Source organism: Prionailurus viverrinus, chromosome D1, assembly GCF_022837055.1.
Source record: "Prionailurus viverrinus isolate Anna chromosome D1, UM_Priviv_1.0, whole genome shotgun sequence".
Lineage (NCBI taxonomy): Eukaryota > Metazoa > Chordata > Mammalia > Carnivora > Felidae > Prionailurus > Prionailurus viverrinus.
Genome location: NC_062570.1, coordinates 80,022,502 through 80,044,397, shown reverse-complemented (window position 1 = coordinate 80,044,397; position 21,896 = coordinate 80,022,502). Strand labels below are relative to the sequence as shown.

Genomic DNA, 21,896 nt, shown 5'->3' with positions numbered 1-21,896 from the left:
AACTGAAACATGTTGTAAAATAGTTATGGTCACGTTGGTTCTTAGACAATTACTGTTCGCCTGGGAGAAGCTTGTAACATGCTGGTGCTTAGAGTGGATTTAAGTCTCAGCTCCCATTCCTTCCTCTAACAGGTAGCATTGATCAGGATTGTTTCATATATGAACATTTAAAATTGGGGCTTCCGTTATTGTTTCTACTATCTTCCACAAAGACCATTTGTGGCATAATAGAATAGAATAGAAATATCTATATATATTGTGGGCTTCCAATGCATCAGGCACTCACTCTTAGAAGGTTCACATCAAACTATGACATAATACTACAGGCAGAAAACTGATACGGAGAAAGGTAGTGAAATTGTGTTCTAGAACCTATGTGTTCAAACCCTGGAGTCATTACACTACCTCTGTGGAGACAGAAAAAGAAGAGGGAAAGAACAAAGGGAGGGAGGGAGGGAGACAGGGATGGAGGGAAGAACGAGGGCAGAAAGGGTCTACATGCTATCCCTAACACTCAGATCATTAATAAGCACTGAATGAAAATACAAACTATTATATTTCCAACTGTTAAAAAAATTATACTAAAATTTTACAATGATTAATTATATTTTTATCATTTTTAAATTTAAAAAGTTTTTACATTTTTTATCATTTTTAATCAATTTTTAAATATTTAAAAAATAAGTATTTTTTATCATTTAACTTTTTATCATTTTTTAAATATTTAAAAATTAAAAATATCTTTGAATTTTAAATGATACATACATTTTAAAATTATAAAATATATTTTAGGGGCGCCTGGGTGGCGCAGTCGGTTAAGCGTCCAATTTCAGCCAGGTCACGATCTCGCACTCCGTGAGTTCGAGCCCCGCGTGGGGCTCTGGGCTGATGGCTCAGAGCCTGGAGCCTGTTTCGATTCTTGTCTCCCTCTCTCTCTGCCCCTCCCCTGTTCATGCTCTGTCTCTCTCTGTCCCAAAAATAAATAAACGTTGAAAAAAAAATTTAAAATTATAAAATATATTTTATAAAAATAAAAATGAGTATCTATGTATATTCAAAAATTCCCACATACTGACATCTATAGGCAATGTAGGGAGTAAAACAAAATTAAAAGGTTAAAGCACTTTCTGCTGTTAACAAACACTGGAGAAGGTAGAGGGCTCTACACATTTTCTCACATCAAAGAAAGCTATCAGACAGAACGGTAAAGTTGATCTTTTGAACCTTCTGAATATCTCCATCTCCTCTTTCACCTTCCAGACTTATCTCTACACATTCCCACTGCTCCTGTGCTTTAGCGAGCCCCAAGTCTCTGCCTCACAGCCTTGGAAAGTTACACTCCTATGAGAGAGGACTCCTGACTTGCTCATGGGCAGGCCTCCTCCACCAACTATCACTGCTACTCCAGGGTTTTACCCAACTATCGCTGCTACTCTAGGGTCCTATCTGGACCAGCTGTTTCATACACCTCCAATGTCAAATTATAAATATGAAAACACACCAAAATCACACTACAGGAAGGCATTTTTTTTACAACTTGTATCGTAAAAACATCTCAGATGGAGAACTTGCTGCTGCCCCATGTATCATTTTTGTTTTCAGAGAACATGATTCTGTACGATGCTTTGGAACAGAGAGTCCAAAACTGCCTTCTTAGAATCTCCACCCACCAACCACCATAGAGAATAAAATGTATTATTACTTTTTCTAAGGCAGTTTTCAGACACTTTAGGTTACCCTCCAATCCCCAAGTCTCCACATTTAAGTACACACTCTCTCCTTATATGGTATGGTTTAGATCTGGAGCTCTTCTGTGGGTATCATCTAGGCTGTCAAAATGTAACACTCAAGAGCCAGCACAACTTTTGTGTGCTCGCTCTCTCTCATACACATGCACGTGCACACAAAAATATGCACATGCATTCCTTTCTCTGTCTCAACAGCAAGGTGCTCTCTGCTCTCTCTGCACGATTATAGCCTCTGAGTTTACTTACTCACAGTCTGGTTTCAGCTACACAGAGAGACTGATTAGATGCCTCTTAGTTACAGTTCCAAGAGGGAAATTCTAATTGATTTGTTTTTGTAACTGTGAGTGACGTTGAAGTCCTAATGACTTCTAGGGAACACTGGTGCACGTAAGTGTCAGGTGGCAAGCATCCCAGAGGATGAAAGGTTACTGAGAGCTGGAGGTATAGCCAAGTGGCATCTACAATGCATTGCACTGTTTCAGAGTCAGATAAAACTTCTAAATTTGAAATTAGTTAACATTTTTATATTCTAAGATTTTTTTTTCTCTTTTACTGTTTATTAGTATCTCTTCTTTTCAAATGAGATACACAGTCTCCTTCACCTTCAGGTAGCCATGATTTTTCTATCTCTCTTTGCAAGTAATCACAAAAACTAATATATCAAATGTCATATCCGTTTGAGAAATTACCTACCATTAGAATTTACCAAATTTTCCATTCTGACTTTGTGTACATTATACAAGTTGCACATTTTAAACAAGCTTTCTAATTTTGAGTAAAACATTGAAATCGTAATACCAAAATATCAGGTTTGTTTTGCCATTTAATTGAAAGACTTGGCCCATCATCTGGTAGTTTGTATATCATACCAAGTGTATAGATGATGATCTGAAATTCTTAATAAATGTAACCATGTTTTTAGAAGTAGCTTATTTCAAACCAATACAATCACTTAAAATGATCTATTTTTGGAAATTTGCTAGCGAATTATCTTATACAAGCTCTTTAATACTTGACTTTGAAGACAATTTCATGTTAAGAAATAATAATTTCATTAAAATAATAAAAATAGTCAACATAGGACAGTAGATCTGAAATTTTTAATGTGTCATCAGCTCGATCTGAATATATGCCAATGAGAGGTTTCTGGGTCAGAAGGCAAGAACAGTGGAGAAGATACAAGACAATGAGAAGGGACTACATAGTATGTATAAGCTTTTTTGGAGTTTTGTGTTTTGTGATCAATGAACTAATGTGAAAGGGTGTCGCCACGGGGTAAGACACAACAGAGCAAATTCCACTTAATACATCTCTCATCAACTCGATTTCCTATCCATTAAATAGGGAAATCGTATCTACTTTATAAGGTAATTATGAGGGTGAAATAGGAGAATATATATAAAGCATCTAAGAGAGCCTCTAGTAAATGTATACAAATGCTAGCTTGTTTCTACCTTAAAATATTTTTTTTTCCTTTGAGAGGCAATTTCAAATCATATTATACTGCATAGAAATCTACTCACAACACACTTCTTTCAAAAAAACAAAAACACACAATCCAACACTAATAAGATTAGACTAATTCTACTTACGCTGTTAATAAGATTACCCCATTCCTTACCACCCCACCATTAACACTATGATCAAGTTTTGATGCCATTAAACATGTTATTGGACGTGTCTATTGATGGGCAGATTTATCAGGGTCTGTCTTACTTGGATAATAGAGGAAAATACCACAGATCCATAAACACTCTGTGATCTGCAGACAAGCAGCATAGCATAACCATCACCAGAGAACCTGTTGAAAATGCACAATTTCAAACCCCACCATAGATTTATTGCATACAAATCTTCATTTGAACAAGATCCTCACGCATTCAAGTAAGAAGATAAATGAATTAATGCATTTAGAATGAAGTGATTTTGTGAAATTTCTGAATGTGGAGTTTTTCACACTATGGGGAAAAAGAAAGAATTGAGAAAATTAAGGGAAAGCACAGTCTTACCTTTGTCTCTGACCTATTTCCAGAAGCTTCTGAACATCAGTTTTGGAAGTTTTCTCATCGTTTTTCAAAGACTGATAAGAAAAGTGGGAAAAGGAAATCTTATTCAAGTGATACAGTGAGGCTCACTTTTGTCTCTATGGCACAGGTGTGACTGCTCTTATGGCCCTGGAACAAGAATGTGCAAATGAGGCCACCATGGTCCTCATGGCTCTAAGGTGCCCATGAGAATTCATGACACCAAGCACAGTATAGGTGCTACACAGTGGTGAAAGCGAATATACTGAGTCTCTCAGCCTTTAGAGGTTCGACGGAGGGGAGAATGCTCTCCTAATATTTAGGTCTCTTTACAAGCAAGTAGAAAACACATCTTTTGCTCTTCCGTTGAAGTTTAACTGTGTTCTTTGCAGCCATATTAAACCAGCTCTGGCATAGTTTCTACAAATACAAAGGGACATAAAAGACGTCTCTGAATAAGCTATGTAATAACATAATGCAAGATCAAAGCAGCCAAAAAACATGTACCTGTTTGGTCTTGTCTATTTATTCTTAATGAGTAATGCAGCAGCATGCACAGGAAAACAAGGGCCATGTAAAATTGTAACTGGTATGAAAAGAGAGGGTATTAAGAGAAACAATATGTACCACCTCAGTCATTAGTGTTTATTTACTCTGGCAGATCCAGCATCCACAGACTGTGACTTAAAACAGAAAAGCCCACTGAGCTATTCTCGTTATAGAATCTGGCCCATTAAGCCTTCCCCAAGAACTTTCTTATTTATAGTCAATAAACTATTTAACAGGGTAACCAATCTTTCTTGATATTAGATGTTGAAAGGGGCAGTGATATTATTTGCAGGAAAAGCAGCTGTGGCAGGCAGAAAATTAAGAATCTTAGGAATGGCAAATACTTTGTTTACTTAATACCTATCTAACAAATATCTCTCATGAATTATGCAAAGTCCTGTGCAGAGGGACGACATCTGCCTTCACAAATTGTAGAGTCTAAGGCTAAAATCAGATAATTTTCATACAGCGGGATCAGCATTCTGATATGGATGTGGTGGGCTGAACTGCATAAGAGAAACTTCTTCCCTAAAATAACTGACAGAGGTCATAATTAGGAAGCAGCCAATAAAAGGCGTTTCACTTATTTGGAAAGAATAGCTTTATATAACATACAAAGAGGGTAGGATGAGGAAGGGATGGAGGGCATTGCCAATCATGGGATTCATAGCTCAAAGTGCATCATGGTCATAAGACCTGGGGCGGGTCACAAAATCTGCCCTCTGACTTCCTTAGGTGAAAAAGAGGGATGAGATTTTTGAACAGTCTACTTTAGACATTTATTGGAAAAAACTCAAAGGGCAAAACAGATGTGGAAAAACCCTTGATGAACAGTGCAATAAAATAGGCCTATTCATTTGCTGACCATCTGCTATATTCTGGGCATCCTGACGGAAACCAAGATGAAGCGGATGGCTGTCTTCAAGACATTTACAATCAAAACAAAAGAAGCAAACAAACAAACAAAAAAACATGAGATGCAGAAATGAAAAGGGTAGATACAGCAAAGTGTATATAATGAGAAAAGCTAGGGCGCCCTTGGTTATTATTTATCCAGCAACATCCACTTCTTGGAAAATATTCTTAGTTCCTTTAAGGATTCTAAGGTTGATTTATGTACGAATTAATCAATGTAGTGCTTATTGGCTGACCTATATTACCATTCCATCCAGGGGCTATGGTTATAGAGAAAACTATAACAACTTTCAAAACTCCTTTCTTCATGAAGTTCCACTGGGAGGAAAATGTGGAATGGGTTATGTAGTTATTCACTATTAGTTTAAAACCTAGAATCACCATTTATTAGATGTATGACTGGGCACTTCCTTGGCCTATTTGAATCTTGCTTCTTCATTTTATGAGTGAAATATTACCTTAATTTTGTGAAGAGGTTGCTAAGAGGATTTAATAAGATAAAAAATGAAAAATATCTTGCACAATGGCTTACAGAAAATGGAAAAACGATTTTTAAAAAATGGCATTTAGTGGTAGGATTGTTACCCTTTTAAAAGCCATGAATCCATGAAATTATATATTGTTGTCAAGCAATTTTCCAGATTGTACTTGGGTGTCTTGACTTAGGCTGCTGGTGTCGACACACTGAGTTTCCTGACCATACATGGGCATCTAACCATATGCTTGAAATAATCTCAAAGTGGCAGATATTCCATGCCTCTGAGAAGGGGCCAGGCCTACTGAACACTCTTTGTAGCCCCATGTAACTGGTGAATTTCTACTTAAGGATAAGATGTAATTCTGGTATCAGCTTCCTGTAAAAATTGACTTAGTTTCCTTTTTATCCACGTCAGGGCTTTCCTAACATTCTATGTATTCTTCCATCTTAGCACTGTTAGTGCCCTGATACTCATCTCTGTGTTCTAATGGAATGTGGGTGGGTTTTGCGCCTTTTTTTTTTAATGTTCTCAAGTTGTAACATAACTTCAGGAACAAGAGCTTGGGTGCTGTGGTCATATACCTGCTCTGCCACCTAATTCTCACTGTGTCCTCCATGGTTTCTTAACCTTTCTCTAACTCCCGTTTTCCCACTTACAAGACAGCCATAGCATAGTGTTCATGTAAAAATTAAATAGAAATTATACAAAGAATACCTAATGTAAGACCTTGAGACCATGTTCAATAGACTGGAGTGGCGACTGACACCATCATCATCCTTATCAACTTCATGGAATAAAAAGCTAAGGATAACAGTGACTCCACATGGTTCAGAAGCATGGTTCAGTGCAGTAACTAACAGACAAGCCCTGAAGCCAGATTTCCTGTACTGAAACTCTGGCTTCCCTTGCGACATTCAAAAATAACTTATCTTCTCTAAGCATAATTCCTCATGTGTAACAAGAAAAATCACATTAATAGTACACATCTCAGAGATATATTATGAAAATTAAATTCTATAAAACAGCAAAGCTTTTAGTATGCATTATGTCCTCAATAATTTCAATATTCAAGCAAACATTAAAATATATTATAAGATATTTCAGAAAAAAAATTTTTTAGATAATGATCTTGTCTCTGGTTTTTGATTGGGATTTCACTGAGTATTCATACATTTTCATAGCTGACTCTCACCTTTCTAAGGCATTTACCCATTTTAGTAATGAGGTTTATTAAAGAATCTTGAGAACTGTCCTTTGTGGAATTCAAACTCTCTTCTAGAGATCATCCCTATATTCATTCAACTCTTGGTCATAATTAGTTTTCATCATTTTATAATATAAAAAACACAGGGGGCAAATTGATCTTAGAAGCTTGAGAAACTGATGGCCTTGCCAAGCACACAATTTTCTCCTTTCTGCATTTGCAAACCACAGATTCCCAGACTGCATTTCAAATGGCATTTCTTTTTAAAGCTCATATGATAATAAATAACTCCCATGGTCAAGCCCAGAAAACATATTCAAAACTGGTAAAGAAAAAAATGCAGGAGTCTTTTAATGCTAATCCACCGAGACAGGCCAAGTCCTTTGCAGCCAGGAAATTTAGTTTTCATCTCACCTGAAGGTTGACTTTAATTCCATCAAGTTCTCTTGATGTCTTTGTCAGCTGATGGAGGATGTTGCTTCGCTCCTTAAAGACTTCTTTCAGCTGCTTTTCTAGATCTTCATAGTCCTGTCTAACACAGAAAAAAATCGCATGAGAGCCCCTCAAATGCTCCCATGTGGCTTTGGCCACTTTAAAAATAATCACAAGCCCTCGCATTTAAAGCAAAATCAAGATTAATTGAAACCTTAATTACTAGGATGTTTTATTTGTCCTCTTTCATCTAAAAGGGGAAAACTGAAAACCAAAGAGCTGTATAACAAAGGTTTCATTTTGCATTGAGGACCCTCCAGGCTACAGAGAGTTTCCAGAACAATACTGTATATCTTTGACAGATATAACATAGCTTATCAGGTACCTCTTGGAAGACAGATACTTTTCCAAACAGCAAAGAGATATGATTTGAACCAACGTATCCCAAAGACACAAACAGATTCTGACATTAGGGAGAGACGCTTGGGGACAGAGCCAGAGCAGAATGTCGGGGTCTTGTTTTATCCCTGCTGTGTAGGGAAAGAAGTCCACTGAAAAGGCACCCCTTTGCAAACATGTCTAAGAATGTCTATTGCTATTAAAGAGGAACAGGAAAAAAACAGAATATCTATGAAATCAGTCAATAAATATTGTAATCAGAGTAAAATTTGAACAGACTTGTTAATTTTCATGAAAGAAAGACTTACTTAACTCCATATCATATATATACACATATTTTCTTTTACTTTTTTCATATGGTCTTTGTAAGAAGGCCAGTAGTGTAATTCTCATTTTGCAAATATAAAAGAATTGGGCTCAGAAGGACCAAGTTACTATGCTAAGTTCCTATTCAAGGCATAAATGAGCAGGTAGGGTATGTTTATGTATGCTATGGTGTGTGTGTGTGTGTGTGTGTGTGTGTGTGTGTATGGGGAAAATGTAGACAAAGAAAAAGATAATTGCCAGGGCAGCCCAGAACTGTAACTGAGAGAGAGAGGCTAAAATAATCAATTGGAGCACATAGGAGAGTTGCTAATCCAGGAAAGACTTCCTGGAAAAAGTAATACAAAATATAAAATGAACTTGTTAAGATAAATAGCAATTAGCTATAGAAAAGGGGAAAGCACATGTAAATACTAATAAAAATGTGCTCACTGAATTTTTGAAAAGTGCATAAGTATCAGAAGGTTTGGAGTCCTAACTCAGGGGTTGGGACTTCCTGCTAAATGAGGATGTGGAAAGCATGAAAAAAACAGATGCAAGATGCTTAAGTAACAGGAGTTTTCACAATGTGAAAATAAATAATTACACAAGGAGTGACATGGTCGGATTTATGTTTTGTAAAGATTTTCCTGGCTAAAAACTGGAGAGTAAACTGGAAGAGGGAAAAACCTGGAGAAAGGAAGTCCACAGCAACAATCCAGAGAAAAATTTGTGGTGGCTTAAATTAGATTAGAAGCAGCAGAGGGGCACCTGTGTGGCTCAGTGGGTTAAGCGTCTGACTCTTGATTTCAGCTCAGGTCATGATCACGGGGTCCTGGGATAGAGCCCCTAGTCTGTGCTGACAGTTTGAGGCCTACTTGGGATTCTCTCCCTCTCTTTTTCCTGACCGTCCCCCTCCCCCACCACACACAAACTCACTCACTCTCTCTCTCTCAAAAAAAAAAACAAACATGAAAAACAATTAAAAAAAGATTAGAGAAAGCAGAGACAGAGAAGCTTGCACTGATTTCAGCGAAACAAGCAAAATTGAATCAATAATATATAATATTTTTTAAAACATCTTTTGTCTGTGTGTGTTATGAGGAAGGAGAGGCAGGGCACTGGCCTGTTTCTGCCTTGGCAACTGTTGGACACAGCCCTTTACTGAGAGAGAAGTCATATGAAAAACAGTTTTTTTAGTTAAAGTCAGGTTGACAAGTTCAATTCCAAACTTGTAAGAAAATGGCTCAATTTTCTAGTTTTTTAAAATTTTCAGTCTTACTGCAGAACTATAAAGGAACTGAGTCTACAATCTACAATAGGTTTCTAATACAATTATTGGGTTCTGTAAATTTCTTTTTCTCATGAGATAGGGTGCACGTAGTGGCAGAGAGGCAGAGAGAGAATCCCAAGCAGGCTCCATGCTGTCAGCTCGGAGCCCTTCGCGGGGCTCAGTCTCATGAAACTCGATATCGTGACCTGAGCCAAAATCAAGACTTGGATGCTCAATCAACAAAGACACCCAGGTGCCCCTGTTTTTGTTTTTGTTTTTTTCCTTAATCATTTTTTAACTGTTGTTTTCTAGTGGTCTTTGTATTCTTGTTTGAAGGAAATTGGAATGCTCCCTTGCTAAGAACCTCACTATCTCCCCATGGCCTTTAGATTTCCACTGGTGAACAGTGTCCCAGGTCTCCTCTCAGTCTCTCTAGCAAAGTCCTATGATGATGGGCAAGGCAGATTTCCATCTATTTCTAATTATTCAGCTTTAGTTCATATCCCAATTTGTTTCCCCTGAATGTTTGTGACAATAAACACATCTCCAAAATTACCTTAAATGACCAGAATAAATCACAGTGTTTAATAACATGCATTGGTAATGTATTACATATAAGATGTGATATCATACATATTGACTCATTTAATTTGCACAACTCTGTCAGATAAGTAGTAGCATGAACCCCACAGTAGGGTTGAAGGAACTGAGTCACAGGGATGGTAACTTTCCAGAACACATTTCTATTAAGGGTGTGGTAGATCAGTCAGCCTTCAGAGTCCTATGTCTTAGCCAGTACTCCGGAAGAATACCGTGACTTGACTAGGCATTTATCATAGTTAAATATTCACTGTGCCATTGTAGAACTTATTATGTATTACTTCTTCCTTCACTATTGCATATATGTCTTTGGTATTGAATATTGTTGCCATTTTTATTTACCATTAAGTAAAATTAGGAATAGCATTTCCTTTTTTAGTATTTACAATTATCTTTTAATTCTATCACCATTTTGGCCTTGAGATGAATTCATGTGGAAAGGAGAACGAATTTAGATCCTTTTTTTGTTCAGGTCAGTAAACTGAAAGCCACAAAAAGGATATAATTTTTGTGATTATATCAAAATTTTATATCACAATTTTGTGATTATATATTAGTCACAGGGAAATATCGTCGAAAGTGCTAATTAATAGCACCACTCCAGATTCAGTCATTCAAAGTTCTTATAAAAGGAGAAAAGTAACCTTAATGAAAGCACTGGATTTCTCACACTTTCTTGCATTTACACATGAGTGCATATTTATCTCTCAATGCAGGTTATTTTTCCCATAACATACATTTTTTTTTATATTTATATGATCCTCCTAGAAGTGTACTCTGCAATTGGCTTGTATATCTCAGAGCTCTTTCCATGTCTACACATATTAAAATCCACGCACTTATATTTTAACATACTTTACCATGGGACATTTAGGGTGTTTTCAAGTTTTCTTTCTCTCTTAAAAAGTAATGAAATCCACATATGTGGCTACAAATATATTTCACCGGAAAAAAACCCACAAATATATCTTAATGAAAATTCTTATGGCATATATTCTTAGAAATACAAATATTTCACTCCAAAGTTAACGTGTCAATTTTTATAGGTACTAGTAAATTGCTATTCTAGTCTATACTTCTAGTATCAGTATAGTATTCTGGTATTCTTCTCAACACATTCACCTGAACTGGAAATTGTTTTCCTCCTTTACTTAATATGTGTTAGTGGCATGAGTGAAAAATTGTACCTTCTCTAGGACAAAATTTCGATCACTTCACTGGAAAGATTAATTATATTTTCATAACTTTCATTAGTACTTGCATTTCTGACCCTATGAATGATCTATGTATGCCTTTTACCCACTCATATTTTGGGTTAGTTTTTGTATTAGCTTGCTGGGGCTGCTGTCACAAAGTACTACAGAATGGGTAGCTCAAACAACAGAAATTTTAATTTGTCTCACAATTCTAGAGGCAGGAAATTAAAAATCAAGCTGTTGGTAGAGTCGGTTCCTTATGAGGACCGTGAGGGAAAGATCTGTCCCAGACTCTCTCTTTGGCTTACAGATGGCCGTCTTCTTCCTATGTGTCTTCACATTGTCTTCTATGTGTGACTCTGTGACTAATTTTCCATTTTTATAAGGACATCACTCAGATTAGTTTAGAGCCCACTCTAGTGCCTTATTTTAACTTGACAGCTTCTATAAACACCCATCTCCCAATGATGTTACATCAAAGGTACTGTAGATTAGGACTTCAAAGTATGAATTTTGGGGTGAATGACTCAACCCTTAACAGTTTTTTAATCTATTGACTTATAGAAATTTCTGCCCAGTATGGTTTTTAACTGTTTATTATGGGGAAAATATTTTTTGTAAGTCTGTTATTGATTTTTAGATTTCCTAACTCCCCAATTTCTTTTAAATATACATGGAGATAAATCTTTTCCTAAATTTATGGCCTCCATATTGCTCTTGCACAAATAGACCTTCTCCACTCCAATGCTGTTCTTTAAAGGTGGTTATGATCTATTCTGATGTATTGATGAATTTGTTGCAACACCATTCCATGGTTCAATTATTAAAGCTGTGTGCTACATTTTGTTATTTTCTAGATTTCCCACTTTTGTTTTTATAGTTTTATTGCTAATTTTTCTGTATTTGTGTATTCTCAGTGAATTTTGGAATGATCTTGTCAATTTCATAATAAACTTCCATAGGGAATTTAATTGAAACTGCATTTGTATTATATTTAGGGAAATAGATAACAAGAGAGTATCTTTCAATCCCAAAGATAGGTGGTCTCATATATTATTTAACAACTTATGATTCAGAAATGCTTTAAAGTTACTTCAAAGAGTTCTTGCTCATTTCTTGTTAGACCTGTTGTTATTGTGGATGGATTTTTCCATTCCACTGCCTAAATGAATGTTGTTCGTTTCTTTTAAAGCTACTAAGTTGATCTTGATTCCAAATACCTTATTAAACAAACTTAGTACTTGCTGGAGTTACTTAGTTGATTTGTTTGGCTTTTACAACTAGGCAGTGGTATTATCTTTGAATGGTATCAACCATCTTTTATTCTCATAGTCACAACTTTTTTTTTTCTTTGCAAATTGTACTGGCTAAAACCTCCAAAAAATGCTAAATAGAGAAAAATGATAGCAGATCTTCTATCTTGTGTTTTTAAGATAGCTATATTCATTGTGCTTCATCAGTGACTACAATGTATGCAACTATTTGCTGTAATTTTCAGATGATACCATTTTTCTTAGGACTTTTTTTTTGTAATTGAGTTGTGGTACTTATGCAGAAAAGAAAAGAAAAAAAAAACCACAATCCCCAGGCACATTTCATGAACTCACACAAAGTAAATACATAAGAATTTTAAAAATAGATAATACACCCCAGATGATATTGACTTCACTCATTTATTACATTCTTTTTCCTCTTCAAATATAACTAATATTCTTACTTCTCTTCATAAGTATTTGCCTATGTTTGAAATCTGTGCAAATGAAATTACTGAATATGTCTCCTTTTATTTGGTTTTATACAACATGGAGTTTGTAACACTCTTCCATATTGTGTGGAGAAATAGTTCATTTAAAAAATGTTTTTTTGGAGAGAGAGAGCATGAGCAGGGTAAAGGGGCAGAGGAAGAGAGAGAGAATCTTAAGCAGGCTCCACGCTCAGCATGGAGCCTGAAGTGGGGCTCGATCCCACAACCATGGGATCATGCCTGAGTCAAAACCAAGAGTCAGAAGCTTCTGGAGTCAGGTGCCCTGGAGAATAGTTAAGTTTTATCACCACATAGTATAGTAATGAATAATCATATTGCAGTGTATATATGCTAGTGCTGATGCATACCTTTGTTTTTGTCCAGTTTTCAACTGTTATGAATAAGGATATGAATATTTCATATGCCTTGTATTTAACATGCAAGTAAATGTATGCCAAGTATATATCTAAGAAAGGAATTGCTCATTAGAGGGCATGCATTTTCAACTTCAGTAAATACTGCCAAAGAATTTTCCCAATCTGCTATAGCATAGGAGAGGTGAAGAATTTCAATTGTTTCAAATTCTTATATACTACGATATTATAGTTTTCAATTTTCAGTCACCCTACCGGTTGCAAAATAGCAGTTTGCTTTAGCTGTAATTTGTATTTTACTGGTTGACTCAAAGTGAGTACTTTACAAAAATGATTTAAATATTATTTTTAGGGCACCTGGATGGCTCAATCAGCTAAGTGTCGACTTTGGCTCAGATCATGATTTCATGGTTCATGGGTTCAGGCCATCAGGATCCACAATGACAGTGTGGAGCCTGCTTGGGATTCTCTCTCCCTCTCTTTCTGCTCTTCCCCAACTCACACTTTCTTTCTCTTCCAAAAACAAATAAATAAACTTTAAATATAAATGAATAAATAAATATTTTTTTCAATAAAATGCCTGCTCATGCCTTTTGCCTTTTTCCCATTGGTTTGCCCACTGTTTGTTATTTATTTGTAGGTTGTATTTATATATTCCATACATGAGCTCTTTCATGGTTAAATGTGTTGAAAATATAATTATTCTGCTGTTGGAATTTTTGATCTCTTAATGGTGTCTTTTGATTAATAGGTATTGACATTATAAATATAGACTAATTTATTAATCTTTTATATTCAGAGTAGTTCACTGGAGTTGTACCACTTAAATCTATAAATATTTGAAAAAAAATTTTATCTGATTATAAATGTTATCTCTTATGAACACATTAATTTATAATTGTATATTGCTAGTACATTAAAATATGGATTTTGGTATATGATTTTGCATTCAGAAAATTATCAATTATAAAATATTATTTGTGGAATATTTTGGATTTTCTACAAGTATAACCATATTGTCCACAAAAATATAGTTTTTTATTTTTTCAATCCTTAAGTCTTCTATTTAATTTCTTTATATTACCTTGTTATTAAGGACCAAGGATCTATTCTACAACGTTCAATACAATTTGTGATGTAAAATCCTTTGTTTATTCCACATTGCACCTTTTTCTTATTCCCGATTACAGGGGAAAAAGATTTCAATATCACAAGTACGGTATTTCCTATAGGCTTTTTGGTCAATTCCTAAGTTTTTAAAAAATCAAATGTAAACATGTTTTCTTCGATTTCTGGTTTCTAACTCTGTTCAATTTTATTCGTTAATGGAATCTGAATGGTGTCAAACATATTTTTTTTTCATTGTAGTATATGTTATTAATTGTGCACCGCTCTTTCATTCCTCCTATCCTTTCCATATTGCAAATGTAGGCAGGATAAAAACCCCCACACCATTCACTCGGTCATGTGACACTTCAATGGAATGTTAATGGACATGACACACTGAAGACTGTAAAGGATGTTTATCTGATTTTTCTTAGTTTCTTGTTCTCCTGCTAATGACCACATGAAGAAATTGCCCCAGATAACTACTGCAACTTTAGGCTTCTTCAAAAAGAAATCATGTGGAGCAAACCTGAATTTGATTCAAACTCTGAGGCAGAAACACCCCAACGACTCTTCAACATGAGTTCAAACACTGTTATTTTAAGCCATAAAGCTTTTGGAGTAATTTGTAATAGAGCAGTATCACAGTAATAATTTGTCTCAGTGAAGGAAACAATCAACAAAACTAAAAAGCAACCTATGGAATGGGAGAATATATTTGCAAATGACATATCCAATAAAGGGTCAATATCCAAAATATATAAAGAATTATAAAACTCAAAACCCCAAAAATGAATAATCAATTTAAAAATGGGCAGAAGACATGAATAGACATTTTTCCAAAGAAGACATCCATATGGCCAACAGCCACATGAAAAGATGCTCAACATCACCCATCATCAAAACCACAATGAGATGCCACCCCACACCTGTCAGAATGGCTAAAATCAACAACTCAGGAGACAACAGATGCTGGTGAGGATGAGGAGAAAGGGTAACACTTTTTTAAAAAATATATGAAATTTATTGTCAAATTGGTTTCCATACAACACCCAGTGCTCATCCCAAAAGATGCGCTCTTCAATACCCATCACCCACCCTCCCCCCCCACCCCCCATCAGCCCTCAGTTTGTTCTCAGTTTTTAAGAGTCTCTTATGCTTTGGCTCTCTCCCACCTCTCTTTTTTTTTTTCCTTCCCCTCCCCCATGGGTTCCTGTTAAGTTTCTCAGGATCCACATAAGAGTGAAAACATATGGTATCTGTCTTTCTCTGTATGGCTTATTTCACTTAGCATCACACTCTCCAGTTGAGTCCATGTTTCTACAAAGGGCAAAATTATGGAAAGAGCCTAAATGTCCATCAACTGATGAATGGATAAAGAAACTGTGGTTTATATACACAATGGAGTACTATGCAGCAATGAGAAAGAAAGGGGAACACTTTTGCACTGTTGGTGGGAATACATACTGGTGCAGCCACTCTGGAAAACAGTATGGAGATTCCTCATAAAATTAAAAACAGAGGCATACCTCGGTGGCTCAGCTGGGTAAGCATCTGACTTAGTTTCACCTCAGGTCATGATCCTTGGTTTGTGGGATCAAGCCCCGCATCAGGCTGTGTACTGATAGTGAGGAACCTCCTTGGGATTATCTCTTTCCCTCTCTCTCTCTGCCTCTCCCCTGCTCATTCTCTATTGCTATCTCTCTTTCTCTCTCTAAAGAAATAAATAAACATTTTTTAAAAATTAAAAATAGAACTACCCAATGACCCAACAATTGTACTACTAGGTATTTATCCAAAGGATACAAAAATGCTGATATGAAGGGGCAGCACTATCAACAATAGCCAAATCATGGGAAGAGCTCAAGTGTCTATCCACTGATGAATGGATAAAGATGTGGTGTATATATAATATATATATATAAGATACACACACAATGGAATACTACTCAGCAATCAAAAAGAATGAAATCTTGTCATTTGCAACAACAAACATGGAACTAGAGTGTATTATGCTAAATGAAATAAATCAGTCAGAAAAAGACAAATATCATAAGACTTCACTCATAGGTGCAATTTAAGAAACACAAAAGATGAACATTGAGAAAGTCAAGGAAAAATAATATAAAAACAGAGAGGGAGGCAAACCATAAGAAACTCTTAAAGAGTACAAATTGAGGGTTGCTGGAGGGGAGGTGGATGGGGGAATGAGCTAAATGGGTGATGGGCAGTAGGAGGGCACTTGTTGGGATGAGCACTGGGTGTTATATGTAAGTGATGAATCATTGAGTTCTTCCCTTGAAAACAATACTACACTGTATCTTAAATAACTTGAATTTACATAAACAAATGAAATAAATAAATAAATAAATAAATAAATAAGCAGAAAAAACTTGTCTCATAAATGCATCCATTGAGAAGATCACATACATTTTTTTCTTTTACACTATTAATGTGCCGAATGACACTGACTCATTTTGCATATGATTAAGGCTTACTGATTCATTTTGCATACGATTAATGATAATATTAAATCAAACTCTCATTACTGAAATCAATCATTTTGTTTATCATATATAATTATGTTAGATTCAATTTGCTAATATTTTATTTAGGATTTTTACATTCATTTTCACAGAGCAATTTAGTTATAAATGCCCTTTGTCATTATAGTGATGTAAAGCTTTGTATCTAGGTAATGTTTAGCTCATAAAAAAATTGGGAAGTATGCTCTCTTTTCCTGTTATCTGAAAGAATTTGTGGAAGGTTGGTAATATTTTTTTATCTGAATGAGTAGAATTGACAAGTAAAATCATCTGGTCTGTAGTTTCCTTTGTTAGAAGGTCCTTAGTTACAGATTTAATGTTTTAATAGATATTCAACAAACTTCAAGCTGTATTACAAAGCTGTAATCATCAAGACAGTATGGTACTGGCACAAAAACAGACACTCAGATCAGTTGAACAGAACAGAGAACCCAGGAATGGACCCACAAATGTATGGCCAACTAATCTTTTTTTTTTTCAACGTTTATTTATTTTTGGGACAGAGAGAGACAGAGCATGAACAGGGGAGGGGAAGAGAGAGAAGGAGACACAGAATCGGAAACAGGCTCCAGGCTCTGAGCCATCAGCCCAGAGCCTGACACGGGGCTCGAACTCACGGACCGTGAGATCGTGACCTGGCTGAAGTCGGACGCTTAACTGACTGCGCCACCCAGGCGCCCCTGGCCAACTAATCTTTGACAAAGCAGGAAAGAATATCCAATGGAATAAAGACCGTCTCTTCAGCGGGTGGTGCTGCGAAAACTGGACAGTGACATGCAGAAAAATGAACCTGGACCACTTTCTTACACCATACACAAAAATAAACTCAAAATGGATGAAAGACCAATGTAAGACAGGAAGCCATCAAAATCCTGGAGGAGAAAGCAGGCAAAAACCCTTTGATCTTGGCCACAGCAACCTCTTACTCAACAAGTCGCCAGAGGCAAGGGAAACAAAAGCAAAAATGAACTGTTGGGACCTCATCAAAATAAAAAGCTTCTGCACAGCAAAGGAAACAATCAGCAAAACTAAAAGGCAACTACAAAATGGGAGAAAATATTTGCAAATGACATATCAGTTAAAGGGTTAGTATCCAAAATCTGTAAAGAACTTCTCAAACTCAACACCCATAAAACAAATAATCAAGTGAAGAAATGGGCAAAAGACATGAATAGACACTTCTCCAAAGAAGAAATCCAGATGGCCAACCAACACATGAAAACATGCTTGATTCATCATCAGGGAAATGCAAATCAAAACCACAATGAGATACAACCTCACACATGTCAGAATGGCTAACATTAACAACTCAGGCAACAACAGATGTTGGCGAGGATGCAGAGAAAGAGGATCTCTTTTGCACTGCTGGTGGGAATGCAAACTGGTGCAGCCACTCTGGAAAACAGTATGGAAGTTCCTCAAAAAATTAAAAATAGAACTACCCTATGACCCAGCAATTATACTACTAAGTATTTATCCAAGGGATACAGGTATGCTGTTTTGAAGGGGCACATGTACCCCAATGTTTATAGCAGCACTATCAACAATAGCCAAAGTATGGAAAGAGCCCAAACGTCCATTGATGGATGAATGGATAAAGAAGAAGTGGTATATATATATATATATATATATACACACACACACACACACACACACACACACACACACAATGGAGTATTACTCGGCAATCAAAAAGAATGAAATCTTGCCATTTGCAACTATGTGAATGGAACTAGAGGGTATTAGGCTAAGCGAAATTAGTCAGAAAAAGACAAATACCATATGACTTCACTCATATGAGGACTTTAAGACACAGAAAAGATTAACACAAGGGAAGGGAACCAAAAATGATATAAAAACAGGGAGGGGGACAAAAGAGACTCTTAAATATGGAGAACAAACAGAGGGTTACTGGAGGGATTGTCAGAGGGGGGGATGGGCTAAATGGGTAAATCATTGTTGCACTGTATGCTAACTAACTTGGATGTAAATTAAACAAAAAATAAAATAAAAAAATAGATATTCAACTAATTGTCCCTATGTCAATATGAGTAATATACATTATTTTTAGGAATTTGTCCATTTCATCATCATTCATTTCATGACTCTGAGTGTCAGAAATTTGGCCTGAGCTCATCCAGACACATCGGCTCTAGGCTGAGCTAACTCTTGTTTTCTGATCGTTTTCTGGTCAAATAAATGGCTCTACTTCCGTGGTTGACTATCAGCTTGTCATGGAAGCCATGTCTCATATGTTCCTCAGGATCCAGAGAGTTAGCCTGTGCTTATTCACATTCCAATTGGTTAGGGTTCTAAGAAAATTAGCAAATGTAAAGGAGTATTTTTCAGGTTTAGGCTGAAAGCATTATGATATCACATCTGCCACATTGCATTGGTCACAAAGCAGGTCACAAGTCGTGGACAGATTAAGAGGCAGAGAAATACACTTCATTTCTTCTTGAAAAACTATCCAAGTCATAATGTAAGTGAGTATGTACACCAGAAGAATGATAATGGTCATACTTCTAAATAATCTGCTACAGAGCCCCAGTGGTTAACTTCTCAGTACTTCATTCTCAGAGATTAGCCCTTTGAGTACTTGCCACCTTGCTCACTGGTGGTCCTCCTAGTCCTTCCAAGGGATTTGACATTCTGTTCAGTTTTCCACTGGCTTACACACTGACAACAAATATGTTCAATTTCACTAAAAATGGAACTTTCGGGCCATTGTTTAACTAACTATTTTCTTTAGTTCTCAAAGATTATCAATAGCTTGATGCAATCTCATCTTTTTCTCTAATACTGAATACTGTTTTCTCTAATTTCTGAATACTGTTATGTGCAACTACCCAGTCTTACTGTCCTAGTGCAAGTCATCATTATCTATTTATAGCACTGTATTAATTGATATTTTTTTTCTTCTCCAATCCATTAATGCACTGCTCTCAAATCAGGATTTCTAACCTTAAAGTTCAATTTGCATCAACTTATAGTTTAAAATATCAGTGCTCTTTGGCTACGTCAAGGTCTAGGCCATATGCCCTCTGGCTTGAAACTACCTTTATTCTCCTTCTGTTTCCTTTGCTCAGGTTTTCTCTCTTACCTCTTACGTGTGCTGTATTTAATTATCGACCAGTGTATTTCTTGAAAGTCTTTAAATGTATTGTGGTCTAGTTTCATTCACATGAATTAACTGAAACTGAAATTAAAATAAATTCCCCAAATAATCATATGTTAAATTATTTCCAATAGCCAAGCCATCCACAAAACATCAGACTCTCCCCAGTCTTAGCGCTTTCGATTCCACAGTACAAAACCTCTATACACATCAAGCCAGTCTTCTCAAACCTCATTCTCATTCAAGGTTTTCTCTATTCCCCATCTCTCTTCACAGCTTCTATACTGTATTAATAGCATATTACTTATGTATGTATCTCACTACAAAATTGAAATCTTTGCATGAATGTTGTCTAGTCCTATTACCTAGCACAGTGTTGTTCAGTGACAATGCTGAACTGTATCTGAGACCTGCACGCCTGGAAATTACCAATGGTTAAGAAATCCTCCCAACATTTTATGTTCCAGGAAAGGCCTTTCTGCAAAGGGCCGTCTTTCCTATATGATTTAAGTAAGACTCGCTGATGACCCTCTTGGTTACTTGCGACAAAGTCAGAGACAGACCCTTCAAATTCCCATTCTTTGTCTCATAAATGAATAGCTGATCTGTTTGTCCCCACTGACCTATCTGGGCAAAACGACATTTGCCCAATGTGCTATCAGGCTTCTCTTGTTCCCTCAGGCCCTTGACACTTGTCTCACCTTGAGCTTAAACAAGCACTGGCAACTCAGCAAGTACTGGGGCATGGAACACCACACCACCTCTCCGCAGCCTCAGCAATCCCCTCTGAGAATCAGCTGGTGATAAATAAACGATTTCCTGTTCACATGTTTCATCACACCACCTGTTCACCCCACTTACCCACAGCTACTTTTTTCTAGCCTTGGGATACTTCTCTCTGTGGAAGAAAGCCTTTTTGGGGCGCCTGGATGGCTCAGTCGATTAAGCATCTGACTTTGGCTCAGGTCATGATCTCACAGCTTGGGAGTGAGACATCAGGCTCTGTGTTGACAGCTCAGAGCCTGGAGCCTGCTTCAGATTCTGTGTCTCCCTCTCTCTCTGCCCCTCTCCCACTCACACTCTGTCTCTCTCTCTCCCTCTCTCTCTCTCTCACTCTTTCTCTGTCTCTCTGTCTCTCTCCCTCTCTCAAAAATAAACATTAAAAAAAAAGAAAAGAAGCCTTGTTGCCTTTACTCTAAGTTGCTTGAAGTTTAATGGTGAAAGCATTCTCCTTACCACAATGATTTTTTGAATAAATGATTTATTTACGTCAGCCCAGATTGTTTTTATTTCATAGCACATTTTGAAAGGTGCCTCTGAAATGTAGTTGGCTGAATGAATTCTCACTTCTAGCTTTTGCTTGAATCCTTCCATCAACCTGGAGTGCCTTCAACCTACTCTGTCAATCTAGATAGAAAAATTACCTCATTGCACTTCTGCCATGTAGTCTCCTCTTAGAACTATATAGGTCCTTTCTTTCCTGAATGTCGAGGCCATGTATCCTATCCATTCCCTCCTGTTATCATTAATTATCAGAGTTCATATTTTTTAATGAATAATTGTATATTAGCTTGTATAAGGATAATGAGTTCTTGGAACCATGTATCTCTAGTAATTATTATTTAATTTGATGTTTAATTAATCCTAGACTGGGCCAGTTGGAAGCTTTTACAAACTGACTATTGTATCCTTCACCTTGTCCCTATTGTTCTTGGAACCCTTCTTTACACTTTATGCTCTTTCAATGCCCCGTCAGAACCAATATTTTTTGTTTACTCTAAATGCAAATACAATAGAAGTAACGCTCATTGTGGAGTCTTTTTTTTTTAATGTTTCAACTTCACTTTTTTTTTTGCCTTTGTTCTAAATGAAAAAATCTTCTAGA

General features: G+C 36.3%; 1 protein-coding gene across 1 annotated transcript in view; it reads right to left on the bottom strand.

Annotated features, from left to right (window-relative positions):
- The window catches only part of LUZP2 (leucine zipper protein 2), a 509,386-nt gene that overhangs the window by 268,745 nt on the left and 218,745 nt on the right, over positions 1–21,896 (bottom strand). Inside the window, exons 2-3 of the mRNA XM_047876647.1 lie at positions 7,334–7,451; positions 3,758–3,828 (exon numbers count right to left, since the gene is read on the bottom strand). Coding sequence (XP_047732603.1) covers positions 3,758–3,828; positions 7,334–7,451 — 189 coding nt within the window. The remainder of the gene's footprint in view (positions 1–3,757; positions 3,829–7,333; positions 7,452–21,896) is intronic.